The 18,982-nt window shown below is 49.4% G+C and overlaps 1 protein-coding gene across 1 annotated transcript in view; it reads right to left on the bottom strand.

Moving 5' to 3' along the window:
- The window catches only part of LOC119377023 (transcription factor RFX3-like), a 258,351-nt gene that overhangs the window by 178,997 nt on the left and 60,372 nt on the right, over positions 1 to 18,982 (bottom strand). The window contains 5 exon segments of the mRNA XM_037646658.1: positions 376 to 521; positions 1,105 to 1,193; positions 2,857 to 2,927; positions 2,930 to 2,965; positions 2,968 to 3,137. Of these exon segments, the coding sequence (XP_037502586.1) occupies positions 376 to 521; positions 1,105 to 1,193; positions 2,857 to 2,927; positions 2,930 to 2,965; positions 2,968 to 3,137 (512 nt within the window).

Raw genomic sequence — 18,982 nt, 5'->3', positions numbered from 1 at the left:
TTTATTGTGACAGCAATTATATGGACACTGCAGGCGCATTTTAGCCGTCTGCAAGTGCTGCTCATGGACGCAGAACAAGCTGAGATGAAACCTTCGTGCATGGAGCTGGAGGAGCAGATGACCCATAGCTGGATGCATGCTGTTCTCTCATCACAATGTTTGCATTGAAGCCATGGACAGCATGAAAGTCATGGGACTCGCTGCAGCGGCCACATTTCCTATAGGTCGGTCCAACCTCTTTCACCGCTCCACTCTAGTGGCGAAGCTTTTGAAATGAAAACATACATGTGGGCATGCAATCAACATAAACCAATCAACTGTTCTTAAAGTGCACCTTATGTGCAAATTTGAGCCGAGTTGCTTGCATTGACTTACTGGGAATGGGCCGTAGGACGTCGGGGATGAGGACGTCCACCAGGTTCTGGTAGAACTGGTAGTCGGCATGCTGCACAAACTTCTGCACAGCCTCACACTTGCTCAGCAAGCGCAGCTTAGACTGGCTCAGGCCTTTCTCCTGCTCCCTGCAGGAACATGCGATCAAACAGAGAACGAGTTTAAACAAAATGACCAACTCATTCATGCCACCACAACAAAAGTCCTTCCTAGAAAGTGATCTCATTTGTTTTGCACTGCATGGTTCAGACGTGCATTCTCTTTCCGCAAGCACGGGTGGGTAGCCCAGTGGATAAGACACTCGCTTTGGGAGCGTGGGTGCCCAGGTTCAAATCCTGCCCCGCCACTTTCTTGTATACTTTCTTGTATTCATTTACCTCTGGGAGTTTCCCGTTGGTGGACACGAAGGACTCCTGCTAACAAGTACGCCTTTTTGCTCCATGACAACAATTGTCATCCATCTTGCTAGCATGTACAAGCACAGCTGGCCTGGAGCCCCTCCAGTCGTAACTGTGCTGCTATTACTGCCACACTGCTGCTGTCCAGTGAGATCCCAGCAACAAACGCAGCTACGTACAAGCATGGCCGGTACTAGAGCGAGCCCATCTTCTTTTCACTGTGCATGTTTGTTATGCAGTTTACCTGCCTTAAAAAAAGGTTAATGAAAAGCTACTGCAATGACAGTGTGGTCAAACTATGCGCTCAACATACCCGCAGTCACTGCTGGCACTTCCCCACAGGTCTTGCCACAGGGACTCAACAGTCGAAAAGTGCAGGTTCATCACAGCCTCCAAGAAGGCCTGTAAACAAAGGTACTGTGTAAAGCCTGTGTGACACCCGACCCTCAATGGCTGAGCCACTAAGTGGTGCACAGTATCTTGAAAACCCTGCTTTAGGTGATACTGTGGGACTACAGGCTGATCATGTGAAATTTCTTTATTCTTATTATGTTATTATTCTTTTTCTATAAACCTGCCAAGTGTCCCTGGCTCTCATAGAAGACGGCACAGTGAAGCTTAGGTGACAGAAAATTAAATCAAACCTAGCAGTGACATGGTGTCGACACCTCTCTCTTCTGTCCTGACCCACCAAGAATCACAGAGTGCCTTTCTTGCCAACGAATAGCTCAAATAATATTTCTTTTAGTGACTCTTTAAGAGAACAGTAGGTTACTGTTTACGAAAGTATCAGTGACATGTTAACCTCTCAGAGCCAGGGCTTGTTCTTTTTCCAGAAAAAGCATTCCATAATAATATCTGGGGTTTAACGTCCCAAAACCACGATATGATTATGAGAGACGCCGTAGTGGAGGGCTCCGGAAATTTCGACCACCTGGGGTTCTTTAACGTGCACCTAAATCTAAGTACACGGGCCTCAGACATTTTCGCCTCCATCGAAAATGCAGCCACGGCAGCCGGGATTCGATCCCGCGACCTTCGGGTCAGCAGTCGAGTGCCATAACCACTAGACCACCGTGGCGGGGCAGAAAAAGCATTCCAATTGCAGTCATATAACTGTATGCAAGCTAAGAGCATCCAGAATTTATCTCACATCATTTCACTGTCCCAGGTGGTGTTAAAAAAGCTAAAACGGAGCACCTAGCACTAAACAGCCTTCATGTTTGCATCTTTATGCACTAAACAAACAGAGACTTGGCTGGTGCACAGGTCTCTAATTTTATGAGAGTGGAAACAACGTGGTTTCGATATCTGATGCATGTGCATAATCGCAGTGCTAAATACAACAGAAATGTATTGCAGAACAAGCCTACTTCAGAAGTTTTGCAGTCCCACCTCCTCAGCAATGAACAATTTCCTTCAACATCTGACAGATCAAAAGCGCACGTCCACTACAGAACAACAAACAATTTGGCTTCGTGAAGCGGTGCACCTCCTGCAGCTGCCGTCCGGGTGAGCTTGAATGTGCACAGAACTCCCGATATTGTGTAGCACGGTAAGGTGTGCTCACTATTTGGTGCAAGATGTCAAAGAAGACAGCCCCATTTTCTTGGTCCGAAAGCTTCACCAACTACTGCTGCTGCTCAGCCTCTTTGTGGCCTCTCCTTATGGAGGTGCTAGCAGATGACTGCACCCGCACAAAGCATTATGACTATCCCCTATTATTTTTTTTTACACAGACCCTTTATGACTGCAATGCTCTTCCTGAATTCATTTTTGAGGAGGCTGATTTTGAAAAGGCACACATTGTAGTTTTAGTCTTCGTTGCAGACTATGTAGTAGACGTGCAGCGATGTAGCCCAGTCCATTTATTAGCAGCATTATTTATTTTGTAAACCAATTTATACTAAATGTGTTTTGACTCCACTCCTTCTTGGGCCTGTTAGGCCTGCATCAATGTGAAAAAATAAACAAGTAAATCATTTGCCCCATCCAAGCTTTCAAAAGCAGACTACTACATCAAAAGATATGCCCAAGGTATCGCATTGCAGGACAGTGCACTTGCATCACAGTGGTCCTGGTAGAGCCGCCGGAATGCCTCGAGGTCCTTCTTGGAGAGCCCGTCGGGAAGGGGCTGCTGCCGAAGTCCACCTCGGCGAGCACCGGAACGGCCCGGAGGCATCGCCCAGAAACTGCAGATGCTGCTGAGCAGGTTGCTGTGCCGCAACGGGTGGTGCTGCACTCGAAGTGGACCCTGGCGCATCGGCTGCCTGCCCTTGGCTTGGGACGGCTGCACCAGACTCGGGCGTGTCCGACAGGCCAGACTTGGCCCCACTCAGTCGAAATCTGCATGTGCAGTTATTGCTTGGCTCAAGGAGTATTTTGCCTTTTCATCGGCTTACAATTATTGCTCATATTATTAAGATATATGACCATATGATATTGTTTATACAACTTGCACTACGCCAACCGCGGAACTCTGGGATACGATTCCGTGGCATGCGCCACCATTACCGAGCACATGGCAGCAGACGACACCGACTCAAGCTGTGCGGCTCTCGCATTCCCGTCAATGCTGCACATCGCAACGCGATTTGTGCGATATTTCGCTGCTGCACAAAAAGTGTAATAAAATAATATAAGAAACAGACGCGGGGACGACTGTTTGCCAAACGTGACACAAACACGTGCGACTGCACGAAAGAGCTGTTCGAGAAGCGGAGCACATGGCTTACTACGCGCGTAAAGGAAGGACCTCAGATGGTGCACAACGTTTGTGCGTGCGGGTGTCACTTCATAACAGGCAAGTAATGCTTCCGAATCTCCTCACCTTTTCGCCGAGTGTATCACCACGGAGTTATGTGTGATGTCGATTTTTGCCGAAAGTGAAGCACCGAATTTAACACAGCGATTGCACCTTGGTTTTCGAGAGGCCCTTTTAGCTCTTTGGTGAAACGAACCCTGACTGGGCGCCAAACATGTTATTGGGCCATGGTTTTATGCAGCAATCAGCGATGAAATCTGTGCAGTTTGAGCGCAGCTGTAGGTGATTCGTGCGAAGTTGTTTCAACCATTACGTGCGACACCACCGACGACACTGCAGGCTGCACAATGTCCTGAACGATTCTTGCTCGTCATAAGCGCAAGGCAAACAATCAAAACACGCACACTACGCCAAACAATCCACGCACGAACGTAACACAGCGCGGCCATTGAGACGTATGTGCTCGGTGATGGCGGATGGAAGACAGGAAACTGACGTCACTTGCAAGTTATGTATATTACCTTTACTGCATAAGCTTGCAAGTAACTGGTACAGTGTAGCCCTTATGATGAAGTTGGCGGGAATCTGAAATTACTTCGCTATAACTGCTTTTTCGCTATATCTGGACTCTAAAAAAATCAAACATTATGCAGACCAAGAAAAAAAATTTACTTACACTTCTGAAAAAAAGCGATTGCACGCGTTTTGCGAGCGCGCGTTTCAGAACACGGTGCTCAACGTTGTCCATCAGATCGCAACTGCCCGGTTCGGAGCACAAGTACATACGCAGCGTGTCGACAGCTGCGAGAGCTGCTCCAGCGGTCCCAGGCTGAGGCGCACCAATGTCGTCACCTTCGCCGTCCGAGGAACTGCTATCTGCGGCCGTTCCCTTTTCAGAGACGCTAGCGGCGAGTTCATCGGTGGTGAGCTCCTCCGTTGCGACGAGGTCTTGATTCGCCAGGGCAATGTCCAGATAATCCAACCCGCTTGGGACAAGGCTTGCATCGCCCGCAGCCTCCCACAGCTGCCTCAAGCTCGTCACTGCTGCGGCACCATCCGCTGCAGCAGCATCGATGTCTGCTTCTGCTGTTATTTCTTCGGCAGTGCTGCTTCCCCGCAAAAAACCTGCTTTCTCGAAGCAATGAAGATGGTCTCAGACTTCACATCCCGCCAGGCTCCGCTTACGAAAAATACCACCTTTACTAGCGGCACCTTCAGGTCGGCAGCGTTATCGGCTCTACGGATGTCAATGAGCAGACACTCGATGACACAGTGGTGATAATGCACTTTGAAGTTTGCTATCACTTCCTGGTCCATCGGCTACATCTTGGCGGTTGTGTTCGGAGGCAGAAAAAGTACCTCGACAGCACTCAGATGTGCGTTAACATGGTGTGCGCTGCGAGTGTCCAGCAAGAGCAGCACATTGCACTTCTTCACACGGACATTTCCTTATCAAAGTCTGTCAACCCCTTCCGGAATATCTCCCCCGTCATCCACGCCTTTGTGTTGTTGTGTACGCGACAGGCATTGACAGCACCTTGGCAAAGCCCCGCGGTTTCTTGGGCTCGCCGATGACCAATAGCGGCCGCTTGTCGAAGCCGTCCATGTTCGCGCACACCAACACTGTGATACGATTTTTGCTGTTTTCCCCCTCCACGCACTTGTCAGTCTTCGCCGCGAGAGTTTTTGCAGGCAACAGCTGAAAGAACAGACCCGTTTCATCAGCGTTGTAAATATCTCTTTTGGTGTATGTCTCAAAATGCGGCTCCTGTGCTTCACCATCCAACGCTGGAGACCGTCCTCGTCAACGGATGCAGCTTTGCCGCAATGCTCTTGCATGTGATCCCATCGCGGTCTTTAAATCGCTGCAACCATCTGTTGCCAGGGTTGAAGTTCTTGTGACCGAGAGCAAACCCCGACGTTTGGCCTGCGCTAGCAGGATCGGCCCATTGAGCAGAACGCTTGGCACGAGCTCTACAAACCATTTGTAGAGTGCCGCTTCGACATCTCCGTAAGTGGCAGCGCGGATCCGCTTCCGTTCACCGCTGCCAACATCGTCGTCCAGACGGCATCAATTTTGCTTGCATTTTTTATGATTGTCGCCGAAGTCGACTGTGCTATGTGTACTTCCGCGCAATGTCGGTCTCTTAATTTTCTGCTGAACTTCGTCCAAAATGGCACGTTTCACTTTTAGAGCACTTTTCGTTTGGTCGTCGATGAGGTGGTCGTTCGGGTATGGCTTGACTCGACATTTTTGTAAAGTTCACCCATGCACATGGGCAGGCCTAGCTGCAACCGCGGCAAGTCCAAGCGCGCTGCGATAATCCGCTTTTCACCAGTGAGACAAGTCGAGCGAACGAATGCTTCTGCTGCTCAGCCGTGGTCAAGTCCAAGCGCGCTGCAATAATCCGCTTTTCACCTGTGAACAGAGACACAGCACAACATGTGCGAACGGCTGCTTCTGCCGCTAAAACTGAACTGACTGAACACCACGAAGAAAGAACGGCTATGTGCGCAACAAGTTTGCGCGGAGCCACTGGCGGAGCGCCGCCGCCGCAGCCAGGCTTAGGCAGGCCTAGAGAAGGTGGCGCCATGCCATGGAAGAAAAGCAATTTAGGAGTGCACGAACTTGCTTCGCTTTTTCACCAAAATGAGGCCCACAAGCAGAACCGGTCTAAAGCGGCCACAATGTTTCTGAAGCTGCCCACACGACCTCCTCTCTGAAGAGAGGACGGCGTGAAACGAGATAAGATCGCGGTGGTCCTGGCACTGAAAAAAGAATGGGAAGCGTTCGCGAGACGGCTACCGGGCGACCGTGTGGTGCGGTGAAGCAAGCTCAGGGTGAGACGGCTGAATCGATTTGGGAGCAGTTTTGGGAGCAGCAAAATTTCAATTTAGGACAGAGGCCTTTTTGGCAGTTAGCGGCATTTATTATGTCGTTTTTGGAGCTTGAAAAACAAATTTGTAGTAACTTGAGGAACAAGCACATATTTTAATCGCTTAGAATACACATACATTCAAAGAGCCTTTGGAGAAAGCTTTTTTTAACAGATTATTGCCACGTATGAACTACACTACCTTTTTACAAACCACGCAATTTATAACCCTGGTAACCATATGAATAGATAAAAGTTTTTCCAAGTAGGTTCCTTTACATTTGAAAATAAGAAAAGAAAAAATCACCACTTCTCAAATAATAAAAAATCACAGTTTCACCGCAAGGGCGAAGCAATGAATGCGATAGCAACAAATTGTAGTTGTTGTAGTTTAAGCCTTACACGAATAGCTGGCAGCTAACTGTTTTGTATCCGATCTCGCGTAACTATAAAACGATGTGTAAGAAATACGGCCGCTCCAGGGAGCCATGTTCTCCACATAGTCCCTTCGCTTTGAGAGCGCCGCACGTAGAAGCGATACGAGCCGCGCGCGTGCCAGTGATCGCGACCGCGCAAAGTTCAAAGTTGCTCCTCGCGCGACACTCCCCCCCCCCCCCCCCTCGCGTCTTCGTGTCTTTTAAGGCTTGTTAAAAACGGGCGGGGCGTTTCCTGTCTGCTTCGACGGCAGGCCTTCCGAGCGGGGTGATGTTTCGCATGCAGCCTCCGAGCGACGGCATGGCCGGCTCGTTTGCTTCGGCCGCGTACGTCGCCTCCGCTCGCGTGCTTTTACCCGCTGTAGACATACAATTCGCGGGGGATCTTATCAATTTGGACTTCATACCGGAAGGACATGACGGCGACGGCAAGAACCCCTCGAGACTGTCCATATAATTGCTATCGCAATAAAACTGATTGCACAAGAATTGTTAGTCACATAGCAGTACGTCTTTGAACGGTCAATGAATGTTCCGACTAGCACGCATCGCGGCGACGCCTTCGCGCGTAACATCAGGAAAGAACAAAGCGGTATGGCCACCGGCGAACGCGCCAGTATGACCACCCCCCATAGGCGTGCGCACGAGGGGGGGGGGCAAAGTCGATACCGCCCATACTTTGACTTAATCGGAAGGAGGGCGCTGCGATTAATATTGCCTGAGTTACTGTATATGCTACCTTTAGGTAGCAAGTTGCGCATCTGTTTTCCAAACGCCGCTAGCAACCATGCATTGCGGAGAAGCTGACGCTCGGCCAATTTTTGTATTTCTCGACGCCGCCGCTGTAGCTCACTCAATTAACACCTATACTCTGTTCCAGAATTTCCGTGCAGCACTGTGGAAGCTACAGGCCTTCTCTCAACCAATCAGAGGGCGAGCACATCTAAGTGTATCCTTCCGCGCCCTGTCGTCTGCTAGCGGCGATCGCTGCAGCGAAAGCGGCAAGCGTCTCGGGACACTGTGCAACTGCGCAGTGAGATGAGCTGTATTGTGAAGCGGTTAAATATTCTCCTCGGCACCGTAAAAGCGCGCGTCTTCGAGATACTTGCACGTAGACATTTGAGGGATAGGGTTCAGTGGCTCATGTTTCGGTGGAAAGCGCCGCACTAGCCAAATTGAATATGAAAGCACCACGCTTCATCAGATTTCGTATACGCATGCCTTACGCACTGTCCCGAACACATTTAGAGCCAACTGCTTCGCTCCCTTGTGGTGTAAAAGCTGATCCGGAGCGATATCGCACAGGTGAACCAGGCGCCGCCATTTTGACTAAGGAGTGACCAAATCTGCCACCGCGGACTAATCACAACCAAGACTGGGTCCTCCGCGGCGCTGTGGACGCTCGGGCTGTGCGGACTACTCATAAAAGTTTAGACAGTGTCGTACCATTCCTTCGTACTTTAAGTAAAAACATAACACATACGAGCCACAACAGCGTTATTTCTTTCGTCATTTGCATGTTACAACACGTACAGCAAGAACTCTTTCTTCAGTATCATGGAGCCACAAAAATTGTTTTATACAGAAAATGCGACAAAGTCGTCATACAAATCACAGCTACACACACGCAGAGAAGCCTTCAAGTGAAAATCCTCCGACGAGACCGCTTGCAAAAGTCATGAGGACAAACAACGGGCTACGTATATGGGGCACTACATCTCGCTTCGCAACAACCTGCGCTCGAGGGTCGTGTAGCCTTGGCTCTGCTGCACGGAACTTCTGGAACAGAGTATAGTCATCGACAGCCAATGTTTATCGCCCGCCATCGACACGCCAGACATGTTTATCGGCGACGCGGTGGGCATGTCGCCTGCAAAAATGGAGTGCGACTTCACCGCATAGCTGTGGTTGCTAGCCGGACCTATGCGCTACTCTGCTACCTAAAGGTAGCATATACAGTGACTCTATATTTGCCCTCCCTGAAGGCCGAACCCCAGGAAGCTTTCGATTAGCGTACGCAAAGCTTTGCGTTGGCTTTTCGCACAACTGCGCATGCGTCGTACGCTAACCGCTTGCGGGCTCCCATTAAGTGAAGGAAATAGCGGGCCGCAAACGCTAACTTAGCGTACGCTATTCGAAAACTGCCTAAATAAAGCGCCTTCAGCTATCTGCTCGGCTGCGCGGGTGGCGTAGCGTACAAGTGTACCGCACGCTTTTAATAGGTGATAACAAAAGCGCGCTGCGCCACCGTTCGCTGCCACCTCGTGAGGGACCGCCTTCAAAAATGCGTCGCGAGCGCCGAGAAACCTTACCCCTCGGACACTACGTCGTTACCGCTCGGACACTACACATATTTACAACCGCTCAGAGGCGATTATCACAGCACTATGGAAGCCTCTATTACAAAGGCGCGTAGAAGGACACGCTTGGGCGCGTTAACGTGTTCTGCGAACGTATCCCTGGCGCTGCTTCTAAAGTTACGTTTTCCCACGCTGAAAGTGTCGCGGGCTTGAAATTCTTGATTGTGGGGCCGTTTCGGCGCAATTTTTGCAATTTTTATGCTTTTGGAGCAGCTTGGCGCAGGAAAACGGAATCGTATCAAAAATGCGCAATACGCGCAGCTGTCTCACCCTTGCTGAAGCTTTCGCAGGGAGCCGAGTGAGGCGAAGCGGCTGCCGTGAGCCAAGAATTGGCGGTTTTTTGGCCTAGTTGATTCACGCGAAAGCTCAAAAGGTGGTTTGATGGGTTTTTTTGTTGTTCTCGACAAAAAAAAACTTCGCTATATCCGCTGAGTCGCACTTTTTTACTTCGTTAAAAGTGGACTTAAAAGGCATTGAAAATATGGGAATTGGGACAGGAAATCAAGGTCACTTCGTTATAACTTCTATTTCACAGCAAGTGGGTTCGTTATAAATGGGCCACTGTATATCTCTCATGACTTACTGAGTAATAATGAGACTAACAGACAATAATGCCAAGGAAAGTAAAGGGGATGTTATTTGTAGTAATTAGGATATAAATGTGAAGAAAGTGGACGAAAGATAACTTGCCGCTGGCAGGGACCGAACCTGCGACCTTCGAATAACGCGTCCAATGCTCTACCGCTGAGCTACGGCGGTGGTCATCCTCCCGTCCACTTTATGGGGTATATATCGCATTCAAGTATAGGAGTGTTAGTCAGTGCCAATCGCAGCCATGACGGCGAGTGTGGAACACTCTTTTCCTGCCTGTTGGCGTCACGTAGCACGTGATCATTTTACGAGCTGGCAGCTGACCAATTACCACAAATAACATCCTCTATACTTTCCTTGGTATTTCATTAATATTATGTCTAACAAAGAAAAAAGAGCCCTTAAAAGTCATCTTCTTCCTTCATTCATAGCGATGGTCTCGTTCTGGCAGACTTGATGCCTTCAGGTGCACACAGGGCTCACTAAAATAAATAACGGCTTACTTATCACAGCAGAACCTGAAGAGACAAGGAAAACGTGCTCCATTTAACCCCTTAACTGCTTTGGACGAGCAGAGCTCGTCCTGCCCAAACTGTCCCCAAACTGCTTTGGACGAGCAGAGCTCGTCCTAGCGGAATAGGTACTCCCCTCTAGCGTTCAGGACAAGAGGCGCTCTTCTACAGCTTAGATTGCGTGTAATCCACCAGATGGCAGCATTTACTTGGCAATTTATTTTTCTCCTGCGGAAAGAGCGCGGTTTTTGTATGAAAAGATGGCTTGCGGTGGCGGCCACCCATGCACTGGCTCGTCAACACGAAAAGAGGCTTCTCGTTTTCGTCATCTTCTTCGAGTGATGATCATTCGGATACAGATGTTTATCTTGGGTCCGGAAGTGAAGACAGCGAAGGTGGTGAATTGAGCATCTCCTCCGGTGATTATGAAAACAGCTCGGAAGCGAACATCGCGAGTGCTCGCCAGTGGATCCTGCTTGATGCGGACAATCCTCCTGTGAAGCCTCCTCGCTTTCCATTCTTGGCCATTCCAGGCAAGACTTTCAACTTGTCATTGCCAGATGACCTTATGGAATATATTCAGCAGTTTCTTCAAATGTGCTTCGCTTCGCTCTCGGAAGCGAGGAGAAAACGGGAAAACATTGAGAAAGGAAACTCGCTTTTGGTGCAGGAGCTGCAACAGGCCCCCTTGCGTTCTTCCGTGTTTTGATTTGACTAAGTATGTGGCACAAATATTTTTTCAACATCGACAAGCTGCTTTTTAGTACAATAAGATTCGAAATCAGCAATAAAAAAAATAGGCAGTTTTGGTTGGGAAATTTTCAAAAAAATAAAGCACTTAAGGGGTTAACGCATATGTTGTCTACACAGAAAGATGTAAAATGGTGCAGCGGATAAATACACAACCAACCAGATCAGAGAGAGTTCTGTTTAAGTAGAGATTCAATTTACGTTATTTCCACGTGTTAGGATTCTACTGCAGTAGGGTGAGAACACAGAAACATAAACTGGAGAAGCGGCGATAGGCGGGCTAGTTGTACATGACTCAAAAGTGTAAAACAGCGTGAACACAGGACAAAGGAAGGTGACAGCGCCCGCCCTCGTATCACCTTCTTTCGTCCTGTGTTCGTGCAGTTTTGTATACAGAAATATGTTCTCAAATACGTTGAAAATCAGATATAATAAAACCAATCATCAAAGACGGTCTACAGAAGTACACATGAAAAAATTCTTGAGGAAAAATTGTAGCACAAGACGACACAAGGACCAACAAGTACACGGGAATGGCGCTACCTGTGCACCGGTCTGTCCTTGCGTCATTTCGCGCTACGATTTTTTCCTTCAGAAATCATGAACCAACTAGCCAAAGAAAAGACTTTGCTAGACATTATAAGAAAGATGTGTCATAAATCGAAAATTGAAAATCACCGCTGACTGACTGCAGTCGTTAGGATTCTTTAAGGAGCAAATTGGAGCTCAAGAGTAACAAAATTGCTTTAGACTGGTAAATTATTCTTTCAAGATTATGTTTTGCAGATCAGCAACAAAAACAGTGATATTCTATACACAAAGATCTTCAGGTACTCTTTATGCAGGGGTGGAAGCATCCAATGCTTTCGAGCAGGGATGGGTGCAGAAAACGAATATCTCCGAGCAACTTTGTAGCAGCAAATATGCTATTTCAGAACACATCAGATCAATCAATTTGCAGTTTTGTAGCCATTGCCATCCTAAGAACATTTAAATCAGTAAACATTTGCTATAAACAAATACAATACTTAACACTGCCTGGTTTTGAAAATCAATCTCGAATGTCCTACACGCTTTAAAGAATCTTTAATACTCATTCCCACATAACAGGCCATTGAAATGCATCAATGAAAGCACTGAGCTCCAATGTTGCTAGACTATCCTCTTGTTACCTGAACCGATATAGAGAACTTCAGAAAAACAGCGCTAACATAGAAAGGAGCGACAAGACCACGTGCTGACTAACGAGTTTTATTTCACTGTAGCGGAATATCCTCCGTAAACAGAACAAAAATTACATGAAGAAACACTTGGAGATATTCAATGATCAAGATTCTTTCTGAGCACGAGCATCTACGGAAGCCCGGATGCGTCATTGCGCGTGCGAGTCACGTGGGCCTCAAAATCTCTCTGGTGCATTGGTTCTTTTTAGAATTCTTGCTCGGTCAAAGCGTGGTGTGCAACCACAATCTGCGCACAGCAAGACCCATCCTATGCTTCATGGTGCATGCATCTTCTCGCAGTCGTCGTTTAGGCTACGTTTGCCTGCTGCTCTTGTTACCTGCTGCAACAGGTGAAAGCAAATAAATGCAAAAGGCTGTGCACATATATTGCAAAATTCTATGCAGAAAAAATATTCTTTATTCTTGCTTGAAAGCGAATGTTTACTTAGCATTTCATACTCTGCAACCCATACTTGTTGAACACTGGTTTATGCATTTGGTGGTCGCCTTACCTTACTGAAGCGGCCTTTTCGAGGAAGGGTGAAGGCAGCTTCTCTGGCTCCTTCAGGAACCTCCTCCTTGAGACGAGGAGCACGAAGGGGCTCCTCACGCCGGACCATTTTTTACCTTACCTCGACCAATTTTTAACCTCACGGTTAAAAAATGGTCCGAGGTAAGGGCCATTTCAGAATCAGTGATGCTACTGGCTTAGGCCACTTTGGAGCAGCTTTTGGAGCAGGCAAAACTGCGTTTTGGAGCAGCAAAACTAGCTTTTGGAGCAGGCGCTCTGCCTTCAACAATTCATTCTGAGCCGAAGAATTCTTAAAAAAAAGTAATAAACATCGACCACAGCAGCGTCGACATCCGAGCCAATGGCACTCAAGCCGCGGGCAAATGAGTTGTGCACTTTGTGCAAGCAGCACTCTCCTACATCTATGATGTCAGGGTATTTTTCCTGCATCTTTTTTCTGAAGCTTTTCACTGCATTAGGGCCATCCGTAGAAGAGCAAATGACATTTTTCTGCGGCAGGTCCATCATTGCTCTCCGCACTCATTAGCCAAAATTTCTGAAGTCGCGGAGCCCAGCCGGAAAGACTAGGTGTTCCACAACTCGCTGCATTTTGTTGGAGAAATGCCTAACTACAACATCAAGTTGTTGGCACCTCTGTTCAGGAAGAGGGGTCTCGTCAATGCTAACAGAAAAAACCACATCCGGCTTGTTCAGCTCGTCAAGCACAAGTTTCTTGAAATACGGCCCGAGCCATCACTAACTATGTAGGATGCCTTGAACCTCTTACAACTAAACTGCTTCGCTGTTTCGGAATCTCCAAATAACTTGGGAAACAAGGCAGTTGCTGTGTCGGCGCACGAGTATGGGATGCCCTTGAGAATCATGCCAAGCACAAACAGAGTTTCTTTGTCACGCGGTCACACTGCAAGACGTTCCATGGACTGCCGAATTCCAAAGTCGGCTGGATAGTTTTCGGCCGCTGCAGCCCACCTGAAGCGTCTCAATGACGACTGGTAGCATCAATGTGCCGTTTCATGGCTGCATGTCGCTTGACTGCTGCTTTGATTACAAAAAAAAAACACAAAACGCAGTTCCTTCGTCCGCTTGACAACACCATATTGATATTTTGTCTCCATTTTCATCACTCTCATGGAGAACGTCCGCGTACGTCCGCGTACAGCGCGATGTCGCTCTCAATGGGGGAACCTCATGTAGTTAGTTTCATTTCTGAAAGTCGGAGTACACCCCTTTGGCGCAGGCTTGGCGCAGAATCGCAAAATTTTGAGAAAATGTAGCAGGTTGTAGCAGCCAGGGCACTTTGGCGCAGTCTGGCGCAATTGGCGCAGCGGTAGCATCACTGGTGTACAGACGCTTCGTCAAAACTTTTCACGGATCGCCGAACCACTGATGCTTGTCACGAAGGCTAACGTGGAATTCAGGTGGGAAACGGCGCAAGTGCAAGCATTTCAAGAACTTAAACAACGCCTGCAGACGCCACCCATACTTGCGCATTTCGACGATTGCGCCGATACGGAAATACACACCGACGCAAGCAGCGTAGGACTCGGTGCCATCCTTGTGCAAAAGACTGACGTGCTTGAAAGGGTTATCAGTTATGCTAGCCGGTCACTATCTAATGCAGAAGCCAACTATACCACAACAGAAAAGGAATGCCCTGCCATCATCTGGGCTACGTCAAAGTTTCGCCCCTACCTCTATGGCAGGCCCTTCAAAGTTGTCAGTGACCATCACGCCTTATGTTGGCTAGCCAACTTGAAGGACCCTTCAGGTCGTCTCGCACGATGGAGTCTGAGGCTTCAAGAATTTGACATTACCGTCGTGTACAAGTCCGGACGAAAACACTCTGACGCCGACTGCCTGTCCCGAGCCCCCGTCGACGCGCCGCCGCAACAGGACGACGACGACTGGTTCGTCGGAACTATAAGTGCCGACGACTTCGCCGAAAGGCAACGAGCCAACGCGGAACTGGGGGGCCTCATGGAGTACCTCGAGTGCAAGACTGCCATTGTTCCGAAGGTATTCAAGCGAGCACTGTCGTTGTTTTTCTTATGGAACGGCGTTCTCATGAAGAAGAACTTTTCGGCACTTCGAACCGACTACCTTCTTGTCGTGCCCTCATCATTGCGACCAGAGGTCCTCCAGGCCCTACACGACGACCCGACGGCTGGGCACCTCGGTGTTTCCCGCACGCTCGCCAGAATACAAGAAAAATACTACTGGCCACGCCTTGCTGCCGACGTCGCCCACTACGTTAACTTGCTGAGATTGCCAGCGACAGAAGGCACCGCCGACGAGGCCCGCGGGACTTCTGCAGCCAATAGAACCACCTCACCGGCCGTTCCAGCAAATCGGGATGGACCTACTGGGGCCGTTCCCGACGTCGACTTCCGACAACAAGTGGATCGTCATAGCAACTGACTACCTCACCCGCTACGCCGAGACAAAGGCCTTGCCCAAAGGCAGTGCCGCCGAGGTAGCCAAGTTCTTCGTAGAGAACATTGTCTTGCGTCATGGCGCCCAAGAGGTCCTCATCACAGACAGAGGTACCACCTTTACTGCGGACCTAACTCGGGCGATCTTAATATACAGCGAGACGAGCCACCGCCGCACCACCGCCTACCACCCGCAGACCAATGGCCTCACCGAGCGTCTAAATAAGACCATCGCCGACATGCTGGCCACGTACGTAGACGTTGAGCACAAGACGTGGGACGCCGTCCTTCCGTACGTGACCTTCGCTTACAACACGGCCGTCTAAGAAACGACGCAGATGACGCCATACAAGTTGTCTACGGAAGGAGCCCGGCGACGACGCTCGACGCCATGCTACCGAACGTCACCGACGAAGAAAACCTCGACACCGCCGCTTACTTACAACGTGCCGAGGAAGCTCTACAGCTCGCCCCCTGCGCATCAAGACCCAGCAGCACACCGACAGCCGTCGCTACAATCTTCGACGACGCTTTGTGGAATACCAGCCCGGTGACCATGTCTGGGTCTGGACGCCGATACGCCGACGTGGGCTTAGCGAAAAACTCCTTCGGCGATACTTCGGACCATACAAGGTTCTTCGACGTCTCGGCGCTCTTGACTACGAGGTCATCCCGGACGGCATTACGAACTCCCAGCGATGCCGCGCACGACCTGAAGTCGTTCACGTCGTGCGCCTTAAGCCGTTTTTTTGCACGTTAGCGAACCTGGGGACTCTACTTTTACCTTTATTATTGTAATTTATTTATGTATGCACTTGTTTCTTTTTAACACGAAAGTGTTTTATGCCGGGGTCCACCACGGCTCCACTGACGCATTTCCGTCACGGATATGACGTTGTAAAATGTGAAGACTAACATATGGCAAATAAAAACTAGAAGAAAAAGTTCTGTCACCGGAAGTCGAACTTACGCCCCCTCGATCCCCAGCGCACAGCGCGAAACGACTCCGCCACAGACGGCACGTTCTTAGTTATACTAGCGGCGTGCTATTTAATACACCATTTGCCGGCAGTGGTACTCAGAGATTGGGATACATCAGCGTGTTTTCGTTATCACTAGCAAGAGGGCGTGAAGGGCTCGAAGATCTCGCCTTAAAACTCACGCGTTGAGATGAGCGTGTGCCTCTACAGGGCGTGGTAGCTCCTGCGCGCGCGCTTATCTTGTACGTCTTGCGCTCTCACCCCAAGTTTGCGTTGGAAGCTACAGAGAGCACGAAGGTGCACTTCGCTCACTGCAGCGGCCGCTTTTGTGAAAGGAGCGCGCTGCTCACACAGAAATAAGTTACAACTGTGACAGTTCGCGCTCATACTGTGTGTACTTGTGCGTTCGTTTCGTGCGTCCTCCTTTGTATTTGACCAGCGCGGTTTAACTGTCGAGCTGTGACAGTTGTTAGTTTGCGCTCATCGTGTGTTATGTTCGTTCCGCGCGTCCTTTCTGCTTGAGCAGCGCGTCGCAAGTTTCGAGCTGCTTGCCGTTCTTCGTGTGACATTACAACTTGTTGCTATAGCATTCATTCCTTCGCCCTCGGGGCGAAACAAAGCACAACAAACGCTCAACTATACGTCTGTGAAGTTACGTTTTACTTTCGTGTTATACCAATTCCTATGACAGAGGGATCAGCCATGTTTTTTCTTCTCTCTCTTCTTTGACCTTTCACAAGCATCGGGACGATGCTTTTTCAGAGGGGGGGCAATGCCACGCCCACTTCTTGTTTATATTATAACGTAGTTCAGCGCAAAAAACAGGCAACAGACGAGTGAGAGGACAAGGACACAGCAAGGACGGTTATCAACGCTCGAGGCTGTCTGCGAAGCAGTGTTCGAGAAGCTTCTCGATTGTAGTAGATCATTTTGTTAAGATTTCGCGCCGCACGCGAATGTTCCAGCTTTATCGAGAGATAACGCCACCACCAGCAATATCGCTGGAAAGTTCGATAGCACCTGTATAAAAGCCGACGCACTTGACCGCTCGTCAGTTGAACGATGGTCGATGCTCTGTTCGACGCTATCAGTGTATTGCTGTAGTTTGACTTTCAGTTTCCCGGCCACAAGTTCGGCCAAATACCGTATTTACCCGCATAATTTGCGCACCCCTAATATTTAGCCAGCTTTGCTAAAAAAAAAAATATTTACTCGCATATTTTGCGCTCCCCGCCCCGCTCGAGCCAGCTCGCTGGCCCGCGCGCACGGGGAAACTTTGAACGGCCGCGTCGCCGCGTCCCCGCGGCCCTCACCGAGCAGGCGAGCGCAGTCATACACAAGACAGGCCGCCAGTGCGAAGCCCCTTCTTCCGATTACTTCGTTCTACTCTCCGGAAACCGCCGAGACCGTACCAACCGTACCCGAACACCCAAACCTGTTCACGGGTCGGAACTGTTCTAGCGTTCTCCCGCCGTGAGAATGCATGCACGCGACACGGCACGGACTACTTTCTGCATCGGAGGCGTGCGAGGGCCAGTCGCGCCAACATTTCCCCTCGCTGACCCTCCTCGCCTCCTCCTCTGCATCCGTGCTGCGACGCAGCCTTCGTTGATTTCGGAAGTTTAGGTTTCGCGATCAGCCAGTTGCGTTTTCACTGTTCTCTTGCGCTGGGCTACAATAACTATTCGGCAAAATTCAAGCTCACTGTTATAGAATTTGCCTAAGGAAACGGGAACCGTGCCGCAGAAGGGTTCGCTTTTTAATACAAGACCGGGAAGGAGACCGTTCTGAGGATCGACCGAAGCATGGAAAGTTTCCTGCCGTTGAAGAACACCTTTTCAAATATGTGCGAGAGCTTAGGCCCACCGGTATCGCCGTGCCGTGGCACCTCGTTACTCCCAGCATTGTCGCGAAGAGCTTCAAGAAGACGCCTCAACGCACTCGACGGAACCAAGGACGACGCGCTTTGGGAGGGCGGTGACAGCGGCCGCGGCGATGATTCTCAGTCGGACTTCTCAACCAGTGATTCTGACTAGACCGTGCATGACCGAATCTGGCTGGTTAAAGTACGTGCTAATTCTGTTAAAAACCCTTCGTTTGCGCTATAATTTATTTTCTTCTTTAATGTATTACCGTATAAACGCGTGTAAGGGCCGCACTTTTTTTTCAAGAAATGAGGGCCAATTTTCAGGGTGCGCCCATACACGCGACATTTTCTTTTTTTTAAAGTAAAAACGCACCAGTTAGCGAACGAAGAGCATTTATTGCAGTATACGACATTTCTTGTGACATACGTGCTCAATCGTCGTCACTCGGCGAGTCCTCAGACTTGGAGTCCGAGATGAGATGGTGTGCTGCGAAGCGCCGTCACCCCACAGGCAGTCATCTTCCGTGCCATCCAAGCTGTTAGATATCCCGGCGACTTTAAAACTTCGGGACACAATGTCCGTCGACACCGAGCTCCACGCAGATAGGATCCACCCAAGTACAATCGCCAAGGCTAATCCCTTGACGCGCAGCATGTCCATTGTGAGTGCAAGACCATCATTCCGCACTTCAGTCACATAGCGAGCAAGTCTTCTTCCAAATTGGGAAACTTGCACTGCTCTCCTCGGAAAGCGCGCTTAGTGCTGTTGGTGTTTCGCAAGGCTTCTTTTTGAGCACACCAACGTCGAACACACTTCTCGTCAACGTCGAATTTTCTGCCGGCGGCACGTTTCCCATGCTCGAGAGCATA

Source organism: Rhipicephalus sanguineus, unplaced genomic scaffold, assembly GCF_013339695.2.
Source record: "Rhipicephalus sanguineus isolate Rsan-2018 unplaced genomic scaffold, BIME_Rsan_1.4 Seq320, whole genome shotgun sequence".
NCBI lineage: Eukaryota > Metazoa > Arthropoda > Arachnida > Ixodida > Ixodidae > Rhipicephalus > Rhipicephalus sanguineus.
Note: the sequence above shows the minus strand (reverse complement) of the source record. Positions and strands in the feature narration are given on the sequence as shown.